Source organism: Myotis daubentonii, chromosome 17 (genome assembly GCF_963259705.1).
Source record: "Myotis daubentonii chromosome 17, mMyoDau2.1, whole genome shotgun sequence".
NCBI lineage: Eukaryota > Metazoa > Chordata > Mammalia > Chiroptera > Vespertilionidae > Myotis > Myotis daubentonii.
In genome coordinates this window covers 18,825,669-18,849,045 of record NC_081856.1, presented here as the reverse complement: position 1 = coordinate 18,849,045, position 23,377 = coordinate 18,825,669, and the positions used below count along the sequence as shown (strand labels likewise).

The following is a 23,377-nucleotide window of genomic DNA, read 5'->3' as shown; positions in this document are numbered from 1 at the left end:
TGATGAAAATGTTTCAGAGCTAGATAGTGGTGGTGGTTGCACAATAGGTGAATGGACCAAACGCCACTGAAGTGTTCACTTCAAAATGGTTAATTTTTTAAAACATTTTTTCTAAAACATTGATTTTAGAGAGAGAGAGGGAAAGAGAGAAACATCAATGCGAGAGAGACACTTGAATCAGCTGCCTCCTACACAAGTCACCCAACTGGATGACTGAACCCACAACCTGGTATGTGCCCTGACTAGGAATCAAACCCACCACCAGCTTTTGGTATACGAGATGATGCTCCAACCAACAGAGCCACACCAGCCAGGAGAAAATGGTTCATTTTATATTAAATGAATTTCACCCCAATAATGAAAAGTACAAAAATCCTGCACTAGGAGTCAGGGATAAGTAGAAAACCTATGAAGAGGGAAGAGAATACATACAAACCTGGGATAGGAAAAGAGATGTAAGAAGAAATGGCATCTTTGAATAGTATCTCCTGAGTTAACAAGAAAACAATGGCCCTGACACTCCAGGATAATTTAGTATTTCAGAACACCACCATCTCCCTCCCATATCTAGCTCTCTAATTTGCTACCACCACATACGAAACAGGCCATAGAAAGAGGGATGTGAAGATGTTAAAATAGGTTTGAGGAAGAAAACAATCAGAGCACTGGCATCAACTCAGGTGTAAAATGAACTCTTGATCAATATACTTAATGTTACAAGCAGAACTGAAGTCAGCACACCCAGTAAACTGCTGCTTGGTACTGAGCTGCAATAAGAGTCAAGGATGCCTAGTACAACCTCTGGCTCTGCCACTATTTGGGTTTTAGATGTAGCGATTTAATAAAACTTTTTACATTAGGCAAACTCAGCTCATGAATTCTAAAACTCTAAGTTTCTTAACCTCTGCACTTTAGTTTCCTCATTTATAAAATGAGGATGAACTTACTAAAATTCTTTAGGATCATTCCTCATACTACTCCAAAAGATTAGGCCAGTATGCTCCACTCTTCCTTTTAAAATCATCTCCCTAGCCCCCAACTCTTATCTTGTAATTCTTCATCAGCTTCTACAAATACATACATCACATAGGCCTTTTTGCTTCTCTCTTCTGTCAACAGAATTTTGCTAGTGTAACTTGCTCTCTGTTAAATAAAACCTGAGAGTTCATTTCTAAGTGGAAAAGCTCAGAAAGGAAGGTGTCCTCTTTTCATATTACTGTTATATTCTTAAGCCACATCACAGGTCTCATTCCTGTAATCAAATTTTAGCTCTTATTTCATCACCATTATCTACATGTACAGAAAGTCTAGAATGCAGCCAGGCCCACAGCTGGCCCCTAATGCTGGTTAGATCTAGGAACTCTACAGTGATACAATTTGTGGCACATCTGAAGTAGTGATTTCCAACTCCACAGCTATCTCACAATCCTAACCTACCCCATATCCTTGAATCACCCCTACTTTCAGCTTGTTTATCTATGATGATATATGAAGAGATATAAATATGCTGCTTGTAGCTGATAAGGAGGCAGAAGCAAAGATTAAGAATTGAAGTCTGACTACTGGGGTTTCCTGACCAATCTCTCTGACCTCCAAATCTGTGCTGAGATTAACTGCTAAATGGACACGTGTATATTAAACATACACTAATCCATGCATATTATGTAGCATTTTCCATTAGTCATTGACCAGAGCTACCTTTCTTCAGCAAATGAGAAAAAATACAATCATATCAGCAAATGCTATCTAGTATATAAATACTATCACTAGAATAAATACTCAAACCTAAGTGAAGAACTCTTTCAAGTACCCATATTTTTCCACCTGAGCAATCAGGATTCAAATGATTTGGATACCTACTTTGCTTACTTGATTTTGTAGGGATTGCTAATTCTTTCGTTTCTTTCAATGATATCTTTTTGCCAGCTATTTCGTTGTAGATGGCTGATAGATACTCTTCAGGAAGGTCTTTACTGTCATTGATACCTCTATTCATCTTAATGTACTGTTCCTTTGTCATTTTATTTTTAACCTAGAAATGAAAAGCCATTATAATTCCTAAAAATTAACATGAAAATTTCACCCATATTTTAAGAATTTAAATACTCTTATGAGAGAATTTATAAATACTTGGAGGGCAAGAAGTGAAAAATATTCAACAAAACACACATTAAAATAAAAAATTCATAGAAAATGACAGCAATGTAGAAAAAAAACCCATCCTGGCATATGCTAATTCAACTTGCTCTAATATACACATGAATCAAAGCCAGTTGTTACTAATGATAAAGATTAAGACAAAAATATGTGTTCTAAATATACCTCAAATTTTAAAAAAATTTGCTGACACACTATATATAAAAGGTAATTTAACTGTAAATATTCTAGGTGAAAAAGAAACATAAATGACTTGTTAAAATTCACCTATATTTTAACTTTGAAAACAATTAAGAATGAGAAGAATTCATTTTAGGGATTCTTTTAAAGTATTCTCTTTTTTTATTTTTTATTTTTATTGATTTCAGAGAGGAAGGAAGAGGGAAAGAGATAGAAACATCAATGATGAGAGACAATCATTCATTGGGTGCCTCCTGCACACCCCCTATTAGGGATCGAGCCTGCAACCCAGGCATGTGCCCTTGAACCTGGGACCCTTCAGTACGCAGGCCGACGCTGGATCCACTGAGTCAAACTTCTTAGGGCTAAAGTGTTCTTTAAAAATGATGTCATTTGTTACAGTTCATATAGTCTTAAAGTGTATATTATATGGGGTCATAATTATGGGTTCAATTTTCTAACCAGCACCTTAGCTTTGTAGGAACCCATAAGCACAGTGGCATGCTGCATATCAGCACATGATGCCAGCAGTCTGACAGGAGCCACATGACAATAAGCTACCACTGCCAGACCAGCACATGTCCTACAGACAGAAACTAGTGCAATCAAGACAGGACACTGTTCCCAAGATTTAACACTCCCTAACTGACATGTGTCCAGAAACTTTTAACAATCTGATACTATGTAAGGCAGTTTTAATATTTCTTTAAAATAACTTTCATGAGAAGGTACATATGTATAGGAAGACATGACGCAGATGCACATAACATTGATAATTCATTTATAGAACCAAATTCTTTAAAAATACAACATTCTAAAAACAAAGGGAGGTAGTGTAAAACATAATTCTACTTTTGGTTTAGACAGAAAAACCAGGTAAGAAACTCTGATATATAGAGACAGAGTCATAGATAGAGAGCGGGCAGACAGCTGGGGGACAGTGGAAGGGGGTGGGTGGAGGATGTTGGGGGTGTGTGGAGGGATTTAGCAAAAAAGAAAAAAAAGAGAGAGAACTTATGAACATGGACAACAATGCAGTGATAGTGGGGTCTAGGGGTGGAGGAGGGAGGGCATAAATGATGATAGAAAAAATAAAAAGATATCCAAGTAAGTCTTTAAATGTAGACTGCCTTATAAACCCATGGGAAAAGTGTTGTGCTAGACAATGAAAACCCTAAAAGTGGGCTGCTTTTACTACACTGTCAGTAATATGAGAAAGGAATATTTAAACGTGTAAACTCTTAAATTTTATATAAAGGTCTATATAAAATCAAGTAATTCTGGTAAATGCACAGTTGTTGAATTCTGGTGTTTAAAACTAGGAACTCTGTATGGTATCCACAACTCTGTAATTCTCCCATTATACATTTGGTATATACTTTCCATATCAACCCTGCTTTAAATATCTCAAAATACACACACACACACACACACACACACACACACACACACAATCCCTGTATTGCCAAGCTTAATCTCAAACTAAATAGATTTTAATTTTTCAATACACCTCAGATTAGGAAAAAGCATATAGTTTATTTCACGTCCTAAAAATAGTAAATATCATATGCTGCATTATTCCTAAAAAGTACAAATAAATTTCTGGAAATAGATTAATTTATAAAGGTAATTTTCCCCAAGGATACCCAAGCATGTTTTTGAAAACTAAGCATAAAATACCTAAAATGTTTAAAATAAGTGTTTGCAAATGAACATCAGAAATCAAGTTATATTCCTTAACATTTAAAAAGGAATTATAAATGTTATGAGGAAAATAAAATTTGAATACTCCCTGAATACCTGTTATTTTATTATTTATTTATTTATTTATTGCTTGTTTGTTTTTGTTTTCCACTGATTTTTAAAGAGAGTGGAAGAGAGAGAGGGGAAGCAGAGAGAAACATCAATGTGAGAGAAACACATTGATTGGTTGCCTCCTTCAGGTGACCAGACCATGGCCTGGGCCGGGGAGGAGCCTGCAACCAAGGTACATGCCTTTGACTGGAATCGAACCTGGGACCCTTTGGTCCGCAGGCTGATGCTCTATCCACTGAGCCAAACTGACTAGGGCAGTGATGGCGAACCTATGACACGTGTGTCAGACGTGACACGCGAACGCATTTCTTTTGGTTGGTTTTTCTTTGTTAAATGGCATTTAAATATATAAAATAAATATCAAAAATATAAGTCTTTGTTTTACTATGGTTGCAAATATCAAAACATTTCTATATGTGACACGGCACCAGAGTTAAGTTAGGGTTTTTCAAAGTGCTGACACACCGAGCTCAAAAGGTTCGCCATCACTGGACTAGGGCATGGATACCTGATATTTTAAAAGTATTGCTAATTTTTCTGTGTACTGGTATTGGGATTATGTTTAGATAGAATATTTCTCTTTCAAAGATATATAATGAAATAAATATAGATGAGATGATATGATACCTGGGATTTGCTTCCAAATGATCTGTGAAAGAGAGGGGGATATAAATAGAACAAAATTGACCATAAGTTGATAACTGTGGAAGCTGGGTGACAGGCACAGGAAGAATCACTATACTAATCACTCTGATGTTTAAGTTTAAAATGTAAAAAAAAAAAGAAGATAGTTTATATGTAGTGTTTTTTCATGTTGCAATTAAGTATAGGCAGAAGAACCATATCACATTCTTAGATTAAAATTTACCTTAAGCTTTATACAGCTGTTAATCTTGAGACAGACAAATATAGATATATCTTACAGATATCTAAAAGTCTAATTAGAATAACTACCAGAAACTGCATTTGTAAATGTATACTACATTAAATTAAACCAATCACTAAACTGGGGTATTTGACTAAACAACATTAAAATTTCAACTACCACTTATAAAAATCAAAAGAACTCAGAGTACTTAATTTGTATTATTTATTATAGAACTGGCTTGGAAGAAAACATACCTGTGGACTGTGAAGATCTGTGGTCAGCATAATAATTGAGTAAGCCAGAACATAAGCTGTATCTGCGCTAGCAAACAGGGTTTGTCTGAAAAAATAAATGTATCATGTTATAAACTTTTATTGTTTTACAGTTTCATTAAATTAGTCACTTCAAACCCCAAAGCACTTTTTTAAAAAAATATATTTTATTGCTTTTTTACAGAGAGGAAGGGAGAGGGACAGAGAGCCAGAAACATCGATGAGAGAGTAACACCGATCAGCTGCCTCCTGCACACCCCCCACTGGGGATGTGCCCGCAACCAAGGTACATGCCCTTGACCGGAATCGAACCTGAGACCCTTCAGTCCGCTGGACAACGCTCTATCCACTGAGCCAAACCGGTTACGGCCCCAAAGCACTTTTAATTTACTTCTTCAGGATTTATGTTCTATCTCACAGTACAATTTTTAAATGGAACTATCTGATTACCTCCCGATCAAAGACAATCTAAGTTTCCTGGAGGTAGAGGATTATGAATCTCCTGATAGTTGGCAACCAGTAAGAATCTGAATCTTGCTTACCCTTGGTTGCATTCTAGATATCTTGCAGCAAATTTTTCCATCAACCGATCAATTTTCTGAGCTTCCCCTGGAAGACGGAATCCTTCCAGAAACATTCGAAGGGCTGAAACAAAGTCCTTTCCTGAAAAGTCATGTTGGTCCACATATGCATACATGACTTCTTTGTTAAACTTGTCGTTATCTCCCAGGAATTCACCCACTTGAGTCTAAAGAACAAAAGACAAATTGATTTCCTAATGAACATTTGCCAGACAGCCATTTAAAAAGCAAAAAAATCCATAAGACCCACAGTTTTTGACTATAGGTTTAACTACTTCAAACATGAAGCTATAAGTTAAACATACTGAATGTGTTTATATATAAAAAAAATCAAGATATACTTTTGAGTTTAAAAAATTGAAAAGCAAAATTAAGAATACCTATGGTTATTCTTTAAGTTTTACTTGCATACTTGGGAGGGCAACAATACATATCATTATTAACTTAAAAAGAAATTTTATAGAAAAGGTTAGAATGAACTAAAATGGTACTCTTACAGAGTCTAATCTTTCCTCTTGATGTAAGAATTGAGCAATATCTTCAGGTGTAGTGCCAAGCATCCCTTGTTCTTGGAGGTACTGTATTCCTCTCTTTGGTTTCTTATTAAACCTAGATGATATTAAAGTTAATAATGACATCATAAATAGAAAACCATTTGTATTCCTGGAAAAGACCTTAGTAAATTGATTTTCTAATAGCATTGAGAAAATAGAAACTTATTTAATATAATCTATGCATGAAAATATAAAAATATTATACTATGAAAAGTTTTCCACCTATTAATTCTAAGTTTCCTGCTTTTAAAGTACAGAACTTGAATTCAGTGACTGTTTTAAGCTATAATCTGACAGCATTATTTCCTTTATTAAAAAAAGACCTGTAGATACCCAATGTTTTCAAAATAAAGTCCAAATTGATGATTGGACTGCCACATAAAACCTTTCTTAATATAGCTCATTCATTTTTCATCCCCTCATCTCATCTACTCCCACATACCCTGTCTCATTCCCTAAACACCATGCATTTGCGGCCCATTTCCTCTGCATGCCCTTCACCTGCTCCCCTCACTGGGGAACTCTCCTTCATGCTTAAAGATCCAATTTAAATGTCACCTCTTTCTTTCCAAATCATTTACTTTCTACTTTTATTGTACCAATAATTACTTTGGTACTTCATCACCTGTCACCTGGGTATTGCAAGCATTCTTAGATGGTATCCCTATCTCTTGTTTTGTTCACATTCTAATCCATCCTTCAGGCTGCTGGCAAGTCATCTTTCCAAAAGAGGAAATCAGCTGCTGTTGCTCTCTGCTTAAAATCCTTCAATAGTACGCCAATGCCAGGAGGTACAAGACAAAACTCCTTTACATGGCAAATAAGGCCTTCGGTAATCTGGATCCAACTCAATGCTTTCATCTCACCTCCTGCTACATGCTTCCCCCTCACAACCTTCCCTCCCCCCACACACTTTGCTTAACAATAGTCCCCAAATGTTCTCCCTTTTTTTCTCTGAGCTGTTGGATACCTCATTCTCTCTCTGAAATGTCCTTCCCTGTTCTGTCCTCCTAATGATTTCCTAGTAAGTCCTAATTCAACCATCACCAGGTACACAAATTAAAATCAAACATTTTCACTGAGATAAACATAGTCTTTGCTCTACAGAAGCTCTTATTCTAAAGTAAGAAACATGATTTTCAAAAATTACAATAGTAAAAGTGCAACAAATAATGTGTCCATTATTCGTAAGAAGATAGCACAGAAGAAGTGACTAATTTACAAAGACGGTCATGATTTATTTTCAGGGGAAGGTGACTGTGGAACTGAGCTTTGAGGAATAATCACATCTTTCATAAAGAGTAAGAAAAAACATCCTAGAGTGAAATAGGTCAGACTAATGCATGAAAGCATAAAACAGCAAAATAAATAGTTCAGCATGGATGGGGCAATGAAGTGAGAAAGAGTGGCAGGTGATAAAGTTTAGAGTTCGGCAGATCCAGGTTGTGGCCTTATTCTTTAAGAGCAAGAGAGGGGAAAAACAGAACTAAGACTTTCATTCAAAAAGAATAGTTGTGAGAAAAGACTAGAGAATAAATAAGACCAAACAAAGGTGAGCTAATTAGATTATACTATTTATTTAGTGACAAATCCAAGGGGGAAATCTAAGGTAACTCCCAAAATTTTAGCTTATAAATTTAGTAACGTTCTGGGGTTACTATCCTCAATAAAAAAAATACAGAAAAAGTGAGTTTTCTGTTTGTCTTTTGTTTTGGGTAGGAGTATTGGGGAGTTGACTATGGAGAGAATGTAGACTGATAAATTTGATTATGGACAGGCTGAGTGGAAGAAGCTATGCAATACTCCCAACAGGCAATTACAGATGAGTCTGCATGTCAGTGGAGGTATTTACGTTAACACTTGGTAGTGAGATGTTAGTAAATAGTTGCTGAAATCATGAAAAAGAACACAATCATCTAGGACAGCGGTTCTCAACCTGTGGGTCGTGACCCCTTTGGCGGTCAAACGACCCTTTCACAGGGGTCGCCTAAGACCTTCCTGCATATCAGATATTTACATTACGATTCATAACAGTAGCAATAATACAGTTATGAAGTAGCAATGAAAATAATTTTATGGTTGGGTCACAACATGAGGAACTGTATTTAAAGGGCCAGAAGGTTGAGAACCACTGATCTAGGAGAAGATACAAAGTAAGATAAAGGCTAAGGGACAGAACCCTTAAAATGCTAAGAGATATGCAGGAGATAAACAGCCGAGACCAAGACTGAGATGGCATGATCAAACTGGAAGAAGGGGTGGGACAGAGTGGTGTCATGGAAGGAACAGCTGTGAAAGAGTGCACTGAGCACAGCCACAGGAAAGCACTCCATGGAAGTCTGAGGCAGAAACCGAGTCTCACGGCTGAAAGGAGGGCTAGAGGCTAGTGGCTGACAGCAGGGAACCTCCACTTTAAAGTCCTATGACAACTCCCTCTCACAGCTAAGTACTTTATGAGAGTTATCATACCTCGGCAGTACTTTGTACAACACTCTCTTATGGACTTTACACAGTACCAGTTAAAAAGAATGTTTTGCCAAGATTTAGACTGTAATCTTGAACACAAGGACCAGAGTCTCCATGGTTCTTGGCACATAGTCCCAAGTACCCAACGTGTTTGCTGAGTGACCAGCCGCACTTCAGCACGAGTATCTGCTGACACTGCTAGATCTTGAGCCCCGATAAGTAAGGGATGTTTCATTTATCATTTATTCCAGGACCCTGCATAATGTCTGGAACACACGACAGTTTGTAAATAATGACAGAAAAATTAGAATGAAGTATTAATGGCAACTTCTTGAGGCAATTTTGTGAGATTTATAATTTTATGACAAAGAATATGTGTACATTTTGTCAATTTTAAAAAAGGTACAAATAACTGTAAAAAAGGCATTCATCAAAAGGCATTGCTTAAGGTTCAGGAAGAAATGCTTTAAAACAGAAGGAGCAAGCTGACTAAACAAACTGGGAATTTTTAATAGTTTACAGTAGCTAGATTCATGGAAAAAGGCCAACAAGTTCATTTTTCCTTATAGCATCTCTTTGAAAAAAGAGATGGGCAATAGGAGAGACAGCAGAATGGTAGTACTTAGACGGGAAATAGTCCAGAAGCAGGTTGCTATCAGTTTAGTAGCCAGATTGGAAAGGGTCATTATCACCATATGAACATATAAAAAAGAAATTAACAACAATGGATCAATAACAAAAGTAGTACATTTGTAACCCAGGTGAAGAAAATATAAAACCTATAACAACACTAACTAGTTTCATACTTCAAGTTTTTTTAGCTGTCACCTGCTTAGGAAATATACTGGGGGATTTTAAAACTGAACTAAATAAATAACACAAAACTGCAGATGCATAAAACAGCATATAAAATGTGGTGCAAAATTAATTAAATTGCATTACAGAGTCTGTTTGGGCTAGACTGCAATGAAAAAGGGGAGCTGGTTAAGGAGCCAGAAGTCAGCAAGATTTTGCCCTGTTTTACTCATTAGAAGGTGGTGATAAGAAGAAAATAAAAATATTCCAAAGATTCAGAGAAACCCAGGGCAATGGTGGCACAGTACAGGTAGAGGGATATCCAAGAAAATTTCTCTTTAAAATCAGACACTCACAAATCTATCCCTTGTTCTATTATTTCTTTTTGTTGTTTCAAGACTTCAAACTGTTCTGGATTATCAGTGCCAGACATCTGTGTGCTGTAGCTGCCTATTCCTGATGATGATGTTGACTCCAGGGAATTTAAACTTCCGTATCTGTTTATTGTCTCAGGGTGTTTGATATCACTTGTCTCTTGTTCTGAGGGTTTTTCCTGACCTGTAAGTAGAAAAACTGTTACAGTAAATTACTCAAAGAAAAAAAAAGGTAAAAAAAAATTCAAGATATTGGCAAGATATTTCACTGCTGCTTAGATAGCTGTTTAATACAAATAAAATATTAGGTGCCATGTATACATGTACAATTTACACCGTTAAAAAGAGTTCCTTTTGCAGTCACAGTGCTGAGTGCCTGCTGGGTTTCAGCTCTCAGCTCATGACCACCAGTTTTCCTATAGAAACTTGACTAAGATAACATCAGGTAGCCCTTCAACTATGAGATTTTCTCTGAGTAAGGATAAATCTCAAACATGCACAAACAATTCCATCTTCTTATAACATACTTACTTTTATATATTTCTTTTATAACTATACTTTAACAAAGTGCATAAATATGCTTCACTTTTATATAATACTAGAGGCCCAGTGCACAATATTCATGCACTGGGCGGGAGGGAGGATCCCTCAACCCGGCCTGCACCATCCAGCAGTCTGGAACCCCGAGAGGTCCTTGGTGCTGCTGTGGAGGTAGGAGAGGCTCCTGCCACTGCCGGTGCACTCACCAGCCATAAGCCGGGCTTCTGGCTGAGCAGCGCTCCCCCATGGGAGCACACTGACCACCAGATGGCAGCTCCTGTGTTGAGCATCTGCCCCCTAGTGGTCAGTGCGCGTCATAGCAACCGGTGCCATTCAGATGACTTGCATATTAGGATTTTATTATATAGGATTCAAAATACTTCTAGAAAGAGTAAAGTTTGGATAACTAAGTTAAGAAATTCATTATTTTAAAGCTCATTATTTAAGTTACAGACAATGCTTCTTCATCAGCTAAATGAATAGAGACATCATGAAACTGGTTTAATGGCATCTGCAACTAGCCTCCAAAGTATCATTTGCTTAAAATGATGAAGAATTATACTCAAAAGGTCACCTTACCAAGAGTTGTCTGAGAGTTGGGGTTCACGTACTGATCCTTACTCCATTCAACCATGCACTTCAAAATCGACACTAAGCACTCTAAACCTTTTTTCCTCAGGCTTAATTCCTACAGAATAATTCAGAATAAGAATACAAACAAGATCTTTTAAGCAAAACACATAGCACTTCCTTGGCAAAGTTTAAATTTGAAAATGTTTTTAAAGTTCTTACCTGAACATTACTCATACCAAGTTCCTGACTGCCCCGGCCTTGAGCAATTTTTGACAGATCATTTACTAATCTTTCAAATATATTTGCTGCATTTAAATCACAGTCATAGTTTACATAAATATCCACTACACTCTGAGCATCTGTAACAATACAATATATTAATTAACAAAGGGCATCTAGTATATGAGTATATTCAACCTTTTAAATATCTCATTATAAGAAAGAGATAATATGGATAATTTCAAATACCTGCACAAATCCTTGTCAATGTCTGAATAACCATCCATTTGTGGTCAAACGAGCTGGTAGAAGTTTCCAAAATATATAGGAAAATTTCTTTAAAGAACACCTGTGATTAGGGGAAAACATTTGTTTTTAAATATTGCTTATAATTCATAAATGTGATCACTTTTTAAATATTCCAAAGTTGCAGAACAGAGACTAGGATCCAGGTTCCTCTGGAGTCAACTCTTTTGAGTCCATCTCTGAAACATCAGGACTAAAATCACTAGGTGGGTGAGTGAAACAAACCCTTGCAGTAGGAGCACTGTACTTCACATTAATTTGTTTGCTATCACACAGCCACTACAAAAGAAGTCTACAAAGATTTGGAGTTCCTCTGAATAATTTCCTGAACATAATTACAAAACTAATATAACTCATAATTCATTTTAACACCCCAGAAAGCATAAATCATATTCTGTTCATCAGTCAGATGGGGTGGGCCAAAGCAAGTTTACAGTTGTGAGTATGGGAAACACAAAGTTTATTCTTGTATTATTATTTATTAATTATTGTACTATTTTCCATACAAACAAGTGTAAGCCTACTTTTGCCCCACCCTGTATTTTTCAAACATTATAATACGGGGCAAACCTAATTGTTCCTAGTTTTAAAAGTAAGTAATGTGTAGTCCACATAATAAAAATTATCTAATGCCCTAACCGGTTTGGCTCAGTGGATAGAGCATTGGCCTGCAGACTCAAGGGTCGCAGGTTCAATTCCAGTCAAGGGCATGTACCTTGATTGCAGGCACATCCCCATAGGGAGTGTGCAGGAGGCAGCTGATCGATGTTTCTCTCATTGATGTTTCTAATTCTATATCCCTTTCCCTTCCCCTGTAAAAAATCAATAAAATATATTTTTTTAAAAATAAAAAGTATCTAATTATCCAATTCTCATGGACTATTTTTATCATTACTCACACAAGTGGAAATCTCTGTTGTCTGAAAACTACAAACTATTTTTCACTATTCTTTTAGGCCAAATAATGTCAAGCACAAAAGAGCTAACCTAATTAAATAAATTTCAATTTAAGAGCTAAGAATGTTCAGATTCAAATTTATTTTGGAAAAGTGACTGTGACTTAGAGGGGATGGCTGAAAAAGTAAATCAGAAAACAACATACTATATTAACACTTATGGATCATAGAGGCCCATGCACCAGAGGGGTCCCTCAGCCTGGCCTGCGGGATTGGGCCGAAACCGGTTCCCTGACATCCCCCGAGGGGTCCCAGATTGCGAGAGGGTGCAGGCCAGGCTGAGGGACCCCACCAGTGCACAATCAGGGCTGGGGAGAGACACCAGAGGTTGGCCAGCCGGGGAGGGACCGCGGGAGGGTTCCAGGGCATGTCCGCCCCATCTTACTCAGTCCCGATCGGCTGGACCCAGCAGCAAGCTAACCTACAGGTAGGAGTGCCTGACCCCTGGTGGTCAGTGCACATCATAGCAACTGGTCAAACAGTCGACTTATTACCCCTGGTAGTCAGTGCACATCATAGTGAGCAGTTGAGCAGCCTTAGCATATCATTAGCATATTACGCTTTGATTGGTTGAAGGGACAACCAGACAACTGGACAACCGGACACTTAGCATATTAGGCTTTTATTATATAGGATATGTATTATGAACCTAGAAATTCACATTTACAATGAACAATGATTAACATGCCTCCCCAATTTGGATAAGGTAGCCTTGTAATGTGCTTTTCTTTCATAAAACTCAACACATTTCTAGTACCTGCCTAATGTCATATTTCCTATAAGACTGTAACCTCTAAGCAGGTAGGAGCCAGGTCTTTCCTGCCAACAACAGTGTCCACACTGCATGGCATATAGTAGGCATTCAATAAATATTCATGGCCACAGTTCCCAAACTGCACCAATGTGCCCCAGAATGCTACAACAAACTCAGAGGGTTATCATGAGAATTTTTAAGATAAAATTCAGAGAAATACATCTGTTGGACACCTGCAAAATTGTTCAGTGTCATTAGATCAGTTAGATCTCACTACATTCCTTTCAAAGCCATCATTATTTTTGCAAACCTGGTTTTAGTGGTTGCTATGATAAAAAGCAGGTACTGAGCCCTGGCCGGTATGGCTCAGTAGATAGAGCGTCGGCCTGCGGACTGAAGGGTTCCTGGTTTGATTCTGGTCAAGGGCACATGCCTGGGTTGCGGGCTTGATCCCCAGTGGGGGGCGTGCAGGAGGCAGCCGATCGATGATTCTCTGTCATCTTTGAAGTTTCTATCTCTCCCTCTCCCTTCCTCTCTGAAATCAATAAAAATATATTTTAAAAAAGCAGGTACTGAATCAAAATCAATAAAGAAATGGTTATGAGGGTGGCAGCATCCAATTTAATTCCAAGGTCTGAGCAGCTGTACAGTATCCAATATGCACATATATTCTAGTAGTCTGTAATTGTGATAATTTAAAACTGTATTTTCAGAAACAGATACATAAGTTAATGCCCATGGAAAAACCACATCATAGAAACTCTGAAGTGAATATTCTCATTAAATGAATCTTCACTTAACATCTCAATTCTGTTTTGCAATTTATGTTTTCAGATGTTGGGCTTTCTCCAACAGCAACACAGCTTCCCTTGCATTTGAATGTTTCGAATTTTCAAAAGCATAGCTACACTTACCTTCTTTTATCCTCATAATCTCCCCTTAAGAGACAATGCAGAGTGAAATAAACTTGATCTCTTTTAAAAAACATTACAATAATTTTGTAATAAGAGCCTGCCATCCATGAACAGACAGGGACTTTCTTGAAGTATTTCTCTTTAAATTTGTCCTTAGCAAAAACTTTGTATATAAAATTTACTATATAAAAATAGTAATCCCAACTTAAATTGTGTTTGTGATATTGATTCTGTAAGAAGTTATATTTCACAGTCTACTAATAGTACTTAATGAAATAGAGTCTCTGTCCAAAATTCTGTTAAGTAACTGAATGCACAGTCTTCGAAATGACAATTAAATGTCTCTATCAAAATGAGAGACTTTTAGCTGGTTATATAGCAAAAGTTCCAAAAGTTTTTTATAGTCTCTTATTTTTAGTTCCTAAAGATAACGAGAAAAAAACTGTGTAAAAATAACAACTGTTTTGGTTAAATGGCCTGTATTATTTTAGTAGACATATGACAAATTTCTTAAATTTGACACCATGTATGGGCCAGAGATTGTTCCCTGTCCAAAAATATGGTCCAAATTGAACAACGTTTCACTTAATTTACCAAGGTCTTATTCTGCATCACTCCCATAATGTTCTAAATGAATTTAAATAGATACTACAGAACATTAATAAAGATATGATTATCTTTACCATCTACAAACTCTGGGAAAATAACAATTTATCCTTTCTTATGAGGAAATGAATTATTAGTCTTGAGTTAGGATTAAATATAAAATTATTAAAAATTATGATGTAAACTGTATGTCATACCAAATATAAAGTGAATGTGAAAGTTGACCAGCATGAAAGTGAGTTTTTGTAAAATATACAATGTCCCAACCCAAACAATATTATAACAAATGACAAGCTGGAAAAGGTATCCATGAAATCACCAAAATATAAAGTACTATTTTAAAATACTGAATTATGTGAAGGTGAAAACAAAAGATCAGTAACTTCTACACCTGCATGATACATGCAGACATTGTTGGAAGATTCCCTAATTCAGTTTTGGTAAATCTCTGGAAATATTTCATTTTATGATTGACTTATTTTCCTCAGTAATCCACATGGTCCAAGGCATGAGCCAGGCATGGGCACAGACCTAAAGCCAAGCTGGGATAAACAAGGAGTTTTTCTGTTCCTGGCTGATTCAAGACAAGTATCACCAAACCAGGTGCCACTCTACCCAGGTCAAGGACATCTGAAAATACTTTAGAACCACACAACAGTTATTTTATTTTCAAAAATGTGTATGAATACAGTAAGCACATTAGAAAAAATATATAAAGCAAAAGTTAAAATTTCAAATGTCCTAAAATAAAAAATATAACCCTTCTCAATCACCTTTTTAAATTGTTAAAACTTAAATGACTTAAAACCATGTACACAAAGTATATATTTTGAGCTTTCTTTTAAGATAACCAAAAACACTATTACATACTATATACACAATGGCAAAGTTATTGTGAGGACCAAGTTAATTTCAGACAACTAGAATTATTCATACAACTAGTGCAAATTCCTTGAAAGTAGGGCTGTGTCTTAATTTGATTTTGCATTCTTAGTGCTCACCAAGTGCTTAGCACTTTGTAAGTACATGTTAGTTGAATGAGTGAATAAAAAGATAAATACACATAATATACAGATATTTCACATTCTGAAAAACTTTCCAGTGTATTAATCATTTGACTTAACATGAAACAAATGAAAGTGCAATAACGCCTTAATGCAGAACATACCTCAATTTGCATCTTTAGGTGTGTCTTGAAGTTTGATAACAAAGTAAGAAATATGGAAAGGGAAAGCTCAAAAACCTCTGGCACAGAAGAGACTCCATTTTTTGAGAGTGCAACACACAGATACTGCTTAATAGCATTAATAAACATCTCATTTGTCCTGAAAACAGGTCCTGCATTCTGCAGAATGGATAGAAGTAACTGCAATGAAAGAATCTTGGATCGTAACTCATGAGACCTAAAATGTAAAAAAAGAAGGCATAGTGTATGGACAAGTTAACATTATGGTAATAATAGGTTGTTCCTAAGGTATTTCCTGGTACCATATAATTTCACAAACTTTTAAATAAAGAGGAACAGAAAATTCTACAACATAATAAAACAACAACACTACAGTACATGAATAAGCTCAAACACTAATAATGGGTAGTTTCATTGATGTTTTCCTGTACCACAAAATTTCACAAACTTCCAAAATGGGAAAACAATCATTCCTAATTTTTAACACCAACCTATTGTTCCCTTGAACAAAAAAATAATTTCAAGATTTATGACTTGTTCCTTTCTTTCAAAAGCATGCTTCACTTTTTAGGAATAATAATTAACTTCTCAGATTATGTGCCATCCTTAATATATAATAGATCCAATGTACTTTCTTCCTGGTTATACTATTCAAAAATCTTAAACACTAAGTTTTGGTTGCACAACTTCAAGGTTATTTTTTAAGGAACCATTTTATTTTCTTTTTTGACATCTATACAAAGAAGCTTTTAGAACATTTATATCCCTTAATAGCTTACTAACTTACCCTAAATATTTTTTTTTAATATTTTTTTAAATAGATTTTATTGATTTTCTACAGAGAAGAAGGGAGAGGGATAGAGCCAGAAACATCGATGAGAGAGAAACATCGACCAGCTGCCTCCTGCACGCCCCCCAGTGGGGATGTGCCTGCAACCAAGGTATATGCCCTTGACCGGAATCAAACCTGGGACCCTTGAGTCCGCAGGTCGACGCTCTATCCACTGAGCCAAACCGGTTCGGCTACCCTAAATATTTTTATAGTAAAAAACTAAAAACCACATTTTTAACAACATTTTTTTCTGATCAGTACACTATGCTTTAATTCTGATCACGATCCAGAATTTTAGTAATCAGATTTCACAAATACAATTTATCTCTCATTGAAACAGACCCCTGAAGCTCATCAAACTAGGGAGGATCTAACCCGGGCAACTTCTCAAGTGCAGGATACACTTAAATGCTCTAGCAGCTGGTTCTTTTATTTTTTCATTACAAATGCTATATTCAGTCACATTTACACCATAGAGTAAATTTAACTGATCTTCATTTCTACCTTAAAAATGTCATGGTTAGGAGTGTCAAGTGATTAAAAAAAGTAAGAAACTCTAACAAGGAATATTTAATTTAATATAAATAGGAATCACAAAAATATTACCATCTTTGAAATAAAACCAGAACCAGTAATATCATGGCTCATTATGACAATCATGTTTCCAAGATGTCTATGCTTCTGAATGTAATAATAACATATGCAGCAAATTCAGTATTACAAAAAAAAAAAAAAAAGCTCAGATGCATGAAGTTAGGAACAACTAGAGCTAAAACTTTGAATAGCTATAGGAAAATATGGAGTGGGCCAAGTTATCTCCCATTCGTATTGAAGCTTTCCAAGGTTTATAAACTACTATTTCCTAGTCTGGCTCACATTTATCATACTTTTTGCTCAGTTCTACTAGTAAATACAATCTAGTTATAACACATGATTTTTTGTTATAAGAATGTTTTCTCTTGCCCTGGCCAGGTAGCTCAGTTGGTTAGAGCATCCTCCTGACATACCAAGGCTGCAGGTTCGATCCCTGGTCAGGGCACATATAAATCAATGTTTCTTTTTCACCCTCTTTTCCTCTCTCTCTAAAATCAATCAATACATAATTTTTTTTGAGAGAATGCTTTCTCTTTGTAGCCCCCAGCATCTAACAAAATGCCTTGTACATAGTATGTGCTCAAAATAATTCATGGATTTATTTATGTACTCAAATATTAAATATCTACAATGTATTAGGCATTAATGAATGAAGCAGTGACCAAATGATTGTCCTATGACACAACAGCATTTACTTTTATTACTATTATTTTGTTAAAATAATAAACTTTATTATATTATTTTTATTAATTTTAGAGAGAGGAAGAGAGAGGGACAGAGACATGGAAACATCAATCATCTGCCTTCTGCACGCCCACTATTGGGGATTGAGCCTGAAACCCAAGAATGTGTCCTGACTGGGAATCGAACTGTGACCTCCTGGTTCATGGGCCAATGCTCAACCACTGAGCAACACTGGCTGGGTAGCATATACTTTTGATATGCAAGAGAGCCTGGAAATTTCAGCTCTGCAGTTTTTCATGGGATGGTTTCAAATTATAATTCAACTTAAAAGAACACTTCCTGGATCACAAAGTATAGAGAGAAGCAAAGACAAAAAAGAAAATTATATAAATACAAAAGCTCATTAATTTTGGCAAAAAAACCACTCAAGCTAGGAAACCATAAATTCTCTTTTGGAAAGACAACAGTTTCTAGGAGGTGAAAATGTGATCTCTTTCAGTATTCAATTCCAATGATTGGATCCTGATGGTCAAAAAGGTCTTTTTAAATGTACAAACAATATTTCCTAATATTTGGTTTAAGCCCACTAAGTAGAAGGATAATTAATTTACAATATTCCTCATAAGAGCAGCTCTCCAAAAACTAGATTACTCTTTTTTTTTCAGGGCTAACTAAATACTCTCCCCCACATAGTATTCCTTAAAATTCATATATTTTCTTTTGTTCTTTTAATTCTTAGCATTTTAAACAATTCCCTCTTTTCTGTTTCTAATAAACATTTTTTTATATTTGATTTGAGAAAACTAAACATCTAAAGCTTTTATAGCCAATACATTTTTAAATCATGGTAAAAATGGCCTTCAGCAATAACACCAAATTAATACGTTATATCATCCTTAAAGTAAGTCTTCATCAATTCAGAACGAGATCTCAAAATTGTCAATTTTTGAGTAAGAAAGTTATCTCTCCTCAATGAGAATAAGAAATTTTTTAAAAAATTTAAAAATCCTATACAATAAAAAGGTAATATGCAAATTGACTGAAAGGCGGAACAACCGGTCACTATGACTCGCACTGACCACCAGAGGGCAGATGCTCAATGCAGGAGCTGCCTCCTGGTGGTCAGTGTGCTCCCACAGGGGGAGTGCTGCAGCAGTGGCAGGAGCCTCTCCTGCCTCCGCGGCAGCGCTCAGGATGTCCAACTGACGGCTTAGATCCACTCCGGAGAGTGGGCCTAAGCTGTCAGTCGGACATCCCTGCGGGCTCCTGGACTGCGAGAGGGTACAGACCCTGCTGAAGGACACCTCCCCCCCCCACCACCACCACCAGTGCATGAATTTCGTGCACTGGACCTCTAGTATTCTTATAAAATATGTAGGTTATAATTGAGTTTATACTGCAATCTAAGCAACCTTAATTCTTTCTCTGTAGAGTTCGTATTTTCAAAATACAGGAGAATCTATAAATTATATTTCTGACTCTCAGGAGCTGGACCTAAAAAAGATTTTAGAATTTTAGCCTTCTGGGCCTAAAAGATGTTTCCCACTGACTCAGTACAATGTTACAAAATAAAATTATAGAAGATTCAGTTTTTATAATAACTGTCTTTAGTCTTTCTTCTTAGTTGACAAAGTAAGCAAAATGCTGTGGGGTTTTTTAATGAAGTAGTGTTGCTTACATTTCCCTCATTTCAATATCCCTTTCTCCAAGTCACTCAGGCCTTCTCCAAGGTTCTTTCCCCAGAAAAGTTCTGCCTCTCTAATAACTCCCAAACTCAATCTCAAGCAGAAATTAGTTACACTTGAATCAGATGAAATGAAAGATACTACTTTAAAAAAATGGCAGTTTCCTACAGTTTAAATGACTGATGAGACTCCTATTGCAAAGTACCTCCTGTTCCCCATGAAGAAAGGTATCATCACATTTTTCAGACCTTAATGAGTATATATTATGACTTTAAAAAAATCTCTGTTGTTGAAAGTATTACAGATGTCTTCTTTTACATTATGACTTTTAAGATTTATTTCTCTTAATAAATCAACTGGTAGTTTTCAGAGCCTAGCATGAGGCTACCTGTAACAGAGCTACATTAGCTCCCAAGTTACTTACAAATTGAAATAGGAATTCACTCAACCAATCAGTATTTACTGTACCAGATACAATTCTATGCTTTTGGTATGCTCTAAGTTATCTAACAGTTTTGGAACACTCAGTTTTTAAATATATATAAATATACTTTGAGGATCCTACAGGACAAGTGGAAAAAAGAAAAGCCAAAGACTATCTTGGAATACATTTTGAGCTTTAAAATTGTATTTGTTAGGCAGAACAGCTAATGACTTACTTTGGATCTGGCGGTCCATCTGACAGGGGTTTCATTGACAGTTTACACAATGACCTGAATACTAGAAAGGCATCCTTTTGTAAAATGTGGGAAAACTTAGCACCAGGTGAAGGTCCTGAAGAATTTCCAGATTCCTAAACAAGTTAACATAGTATGCAAATAAGTGTATTTGCCAGTGTAAAGTCATTTCAGCCTTTTATACATTTTGTTCAATTCAGTAATAGGTGAGGTTCTATTGGAAGGGAAACCATATGAGGAATCTGTCACATTGTTTCCCTGACACTGCACCCTATCCTCAACAATTTCCCAGTTCATGTTATTACTAACTAAAACTAGCACATTATGCCCTGAGACAAGATACTTCATACACAGCCTAAACTATGGTTTCCACTACCTGCCATTGGGTGTTTTGTGTTTTTGCACTTTGTGCGATAAAAATAAGATGATGGAGATTATCAATGTTTAAAAATTAGCATCTATTGACAAACCTGGAGCAGTTACTGTCTGCTGCAAAGGTTTCTAGTACAGATGCAAGAGAAAAGTATCCTTGCCCTTTCTGTCTGTCTGATTGTGGCAGACAAGATTGAATGGAGGAATACAGAAAAAAAAAATTAAACATTGTTTAATTAGCAATGTTTAAAAATTGTTAGCTAATGAAGGTCAAAAAGGCCAAGAAAGCTTCCCCCTATGCATGGAGCAATGATTTAAGATACCCTTATCCTTGAGGATAAGAATAAAAACACAAAATATAGGGTATAAAAAACAGAGGAATTGCAACTACCATGGTATGGATTTCATTGTAGCCCTGAACAAAGGTAAGATGAAGTTTCCTAGATTTCTAAAAGTTTTTCCCCTTCCTATGATACTAGAATTATCCTATGAATATGTGATAAGAATTCCTCTTTTTAAAAGTAATTTCCATGGGGCAGGGTTAGGGAAGTTGTGAACACCAATGACAAACACTGTAAAATTAAAAATTTAGCTATCAATTTATTAAGGAAATAAACTGCTTTGATTTATATCAATGGGAAAAAAACACCCAAGTTTTTATTTCTTCAAACTGAAATCAGTCAGCATTATCACCTAGATATATTTACCAGCAGGTGCTGTGACCTATAAATGTGTAAGATTAACAGGAATTTCCCACTCCCATTTATACCTGAGTATCATTGGAAGAGACAGAGAGTCTGTCATCAGGTAAGGACGGTGTATATGCAACAGAAATTGGTGTTCCTGGAATTCCATTTGCTTGAATATTTTCACTGTCGCTACCATCCTCTATAGTTCCAATGTTGCCATCTGCATTTGCATTTATGGTCCTTTCTCCCATATCTACAATGGTAAGAACAAACAACATACAAACATACCTGACTTAAGTTAAGGATATAAAAGCATAGAGTATTTAAAATTAAATAGTGGCAGAAAAACGATGTGAAGTAACACATACTGGCACCATTTAAAGGTTAGCATACTTACTAGTAAGTGAATGTGCATTTGAAATACATCCAAATATGATTCTTAAGTAGCGCTAGCAATGAAACACAGCTGATGAAAGGCTTAAATGTGTCAAAAAAGCAGCTTACTTTTAGTCCATATCAGCATTTCTTAAACTGGGTTCTAATGAATGCTAATGCCTTAACATGGTACTAGAAATTTCTCAAAAAAATATCCCATTATCAAGTAAGAGGGAAATACTGGGAAATAGGTTTCTTTATTATAATATTAATTTGCTAATATGCACTGGGCTCTCCAAAAGAGATATAAAATATGCAGTATTTTCAAATTTGTTTTACCATGAGCCCTCTCCCCCTTTAAGAATATCTATTAATACCTCTAATAACATATTTTTTAGAACATTACTGTGAAAATAATGGCCTATACCCCTGAACTTTTTTCAGTATGTCACTCTAAATCATCATACTTGTAATTACTATAAACATAAATAAATGACTTCTGATAAAACAAACATAGATAATGCAAATAATACCAAGTTTCAGTACCACTCTAAGGTGTGAAGTGTATTTCTTTTAAAAGGAACACATACGTGTCTATGGCCATAACTCAGTAGCTATCTCAAGACACTGCTTCTTTCATGCTACCCATTAAAAGAAAACTATAAGCTAGCATGATGGAAACATACTGATTGTGTGTGTGTGTGTGGGGGGGGGGACGACAGTGCCTGGGGACGGAGGGTAGAGGTATAAGAGGGTATATGGAGGATAAATGGTGCTGGGGTAAAAAAAATAAAGAAAAATATAAATGAGATATAAAATCTCAAAAAATTAAAATTTAAAAAAGGGAAAAGTAATTGTATCAAAACATCCCAGTGTTTGGAAGGATCAAATGAGTAAATGCAAGTAAAGCATATAAAATCACTTAATAGAGTTAGATATTATTATTCTCCACTGTTTTCTCCTTTAACTGTCCCCTATACATAAGTGCAAACTTCTGTTTTAAAGGTGCTGAATGAATCCCACTAATTTACTTTCTCCTTTAACAAATACCACTGAAATTACTAAGAAAAATATAAACAAGAGACAAAAACTTTAATAGCACAGGAAAACTAAGAAGGGTATGATCAATGGGCCAAAATCTTATGAGGAAATTCTAGAAAACAGGACAGGTTCTGATAATTTAATCCTATTTCTAGAAGTATATGTAGCAAAGTACTATGCTAGTCCTGTGCAAGATACCATGAATTACGTGTTTTAGTGAACTTCTATAATCAAAGATATTTAAATACATTTTCTACACACACACACACACACACACACACACACACACATACACACACACAGATTTGAGGA

At 35.8% G+C, this 23,377-nt stretch overlaps 1 protein-coding gene and 2 non-coding genes across 5 annotated transcripts in view; 1 reads left to right on the top strand and 2 right to left on the bottom strand.

The window, feature by feature from the left end:
* ARFGEF1 (ADP ribosylation factor guanine nucleotide exchange factor 1) overlaps window positions 1–23,377 on the bottom strand; it is a 104,096-nt gene that overhangs the window by 38,008 nt on the left and 42,711 nt on the right. For all 3 annotated transcript variants that reach the window (XR_009449669.1, XM_059672969.1, XM_059672968.1), the window contains exons 8-18: window positions 21,730–21,902; window positions 20,571–20,704; window positions 16,099–16,333; window positions 11,644–11,743; window positions 11,395–11,534; window positions 11,182–11,290; window positions 10,045–10,246; window positions 6,371–6,482; window positions 5,835–6,040; window positions 5,275–5,359; window positions 1,861–2,032 (exon numbers count right to left, since the gene is read on the bottom strand). Coding sequence is in view for 2 of the 3 variants with exons in the window: in XM_059672969.1 (XP_059528952.1) it covers window positions 1,861–2,032; window positions 5,275–5,359; window positions 5,835–6,040; window positions 6,371–6,482; window positions 10,045–10,246; window positions 11,182–11,290; window positions 11,395–11,534; window positions 11,644–11,743; window positions 16,099–16,333; window positions 20,571–20,704; window positions 21,730–21,902 (1,668 nt within the window). In the remaining variant the exon portion in view is untranslated. The remainder of the gene's footprint in view (window positions 1–1,860; window positions 2,033–5,274; window positions 5,360–5,834; window positions 6,041–6,370; window positions 6,483–10,044; window positions 10,247–11,181; window positions 11,291–11,394; window positions 11,535–11,643; window positions 11,744–16,098; window positions 16,334–20,570; window positions 20,705–21,729; window positions 21,903–23,377) is intronic.
* Window positions 15,424–15,559, bottom strand: LOC132220198 (small nucleolar RNA SNORA48). The gene has a single exon (XR_009449715.1). It is a non-coding gene; the product is annotated as a small nucleolar RNA SNORA48 (small nucleolar RNA).
* LOC132220189 (small nucleolar RNA SNORA31) lies at window positions 21,041–21,173 on the top strand. The gene has a single exon (XR_009449707.1). It is a non-coding gene; the product is annotated as a small nucleolar RNA SNORA31 (small nucleolar RNA).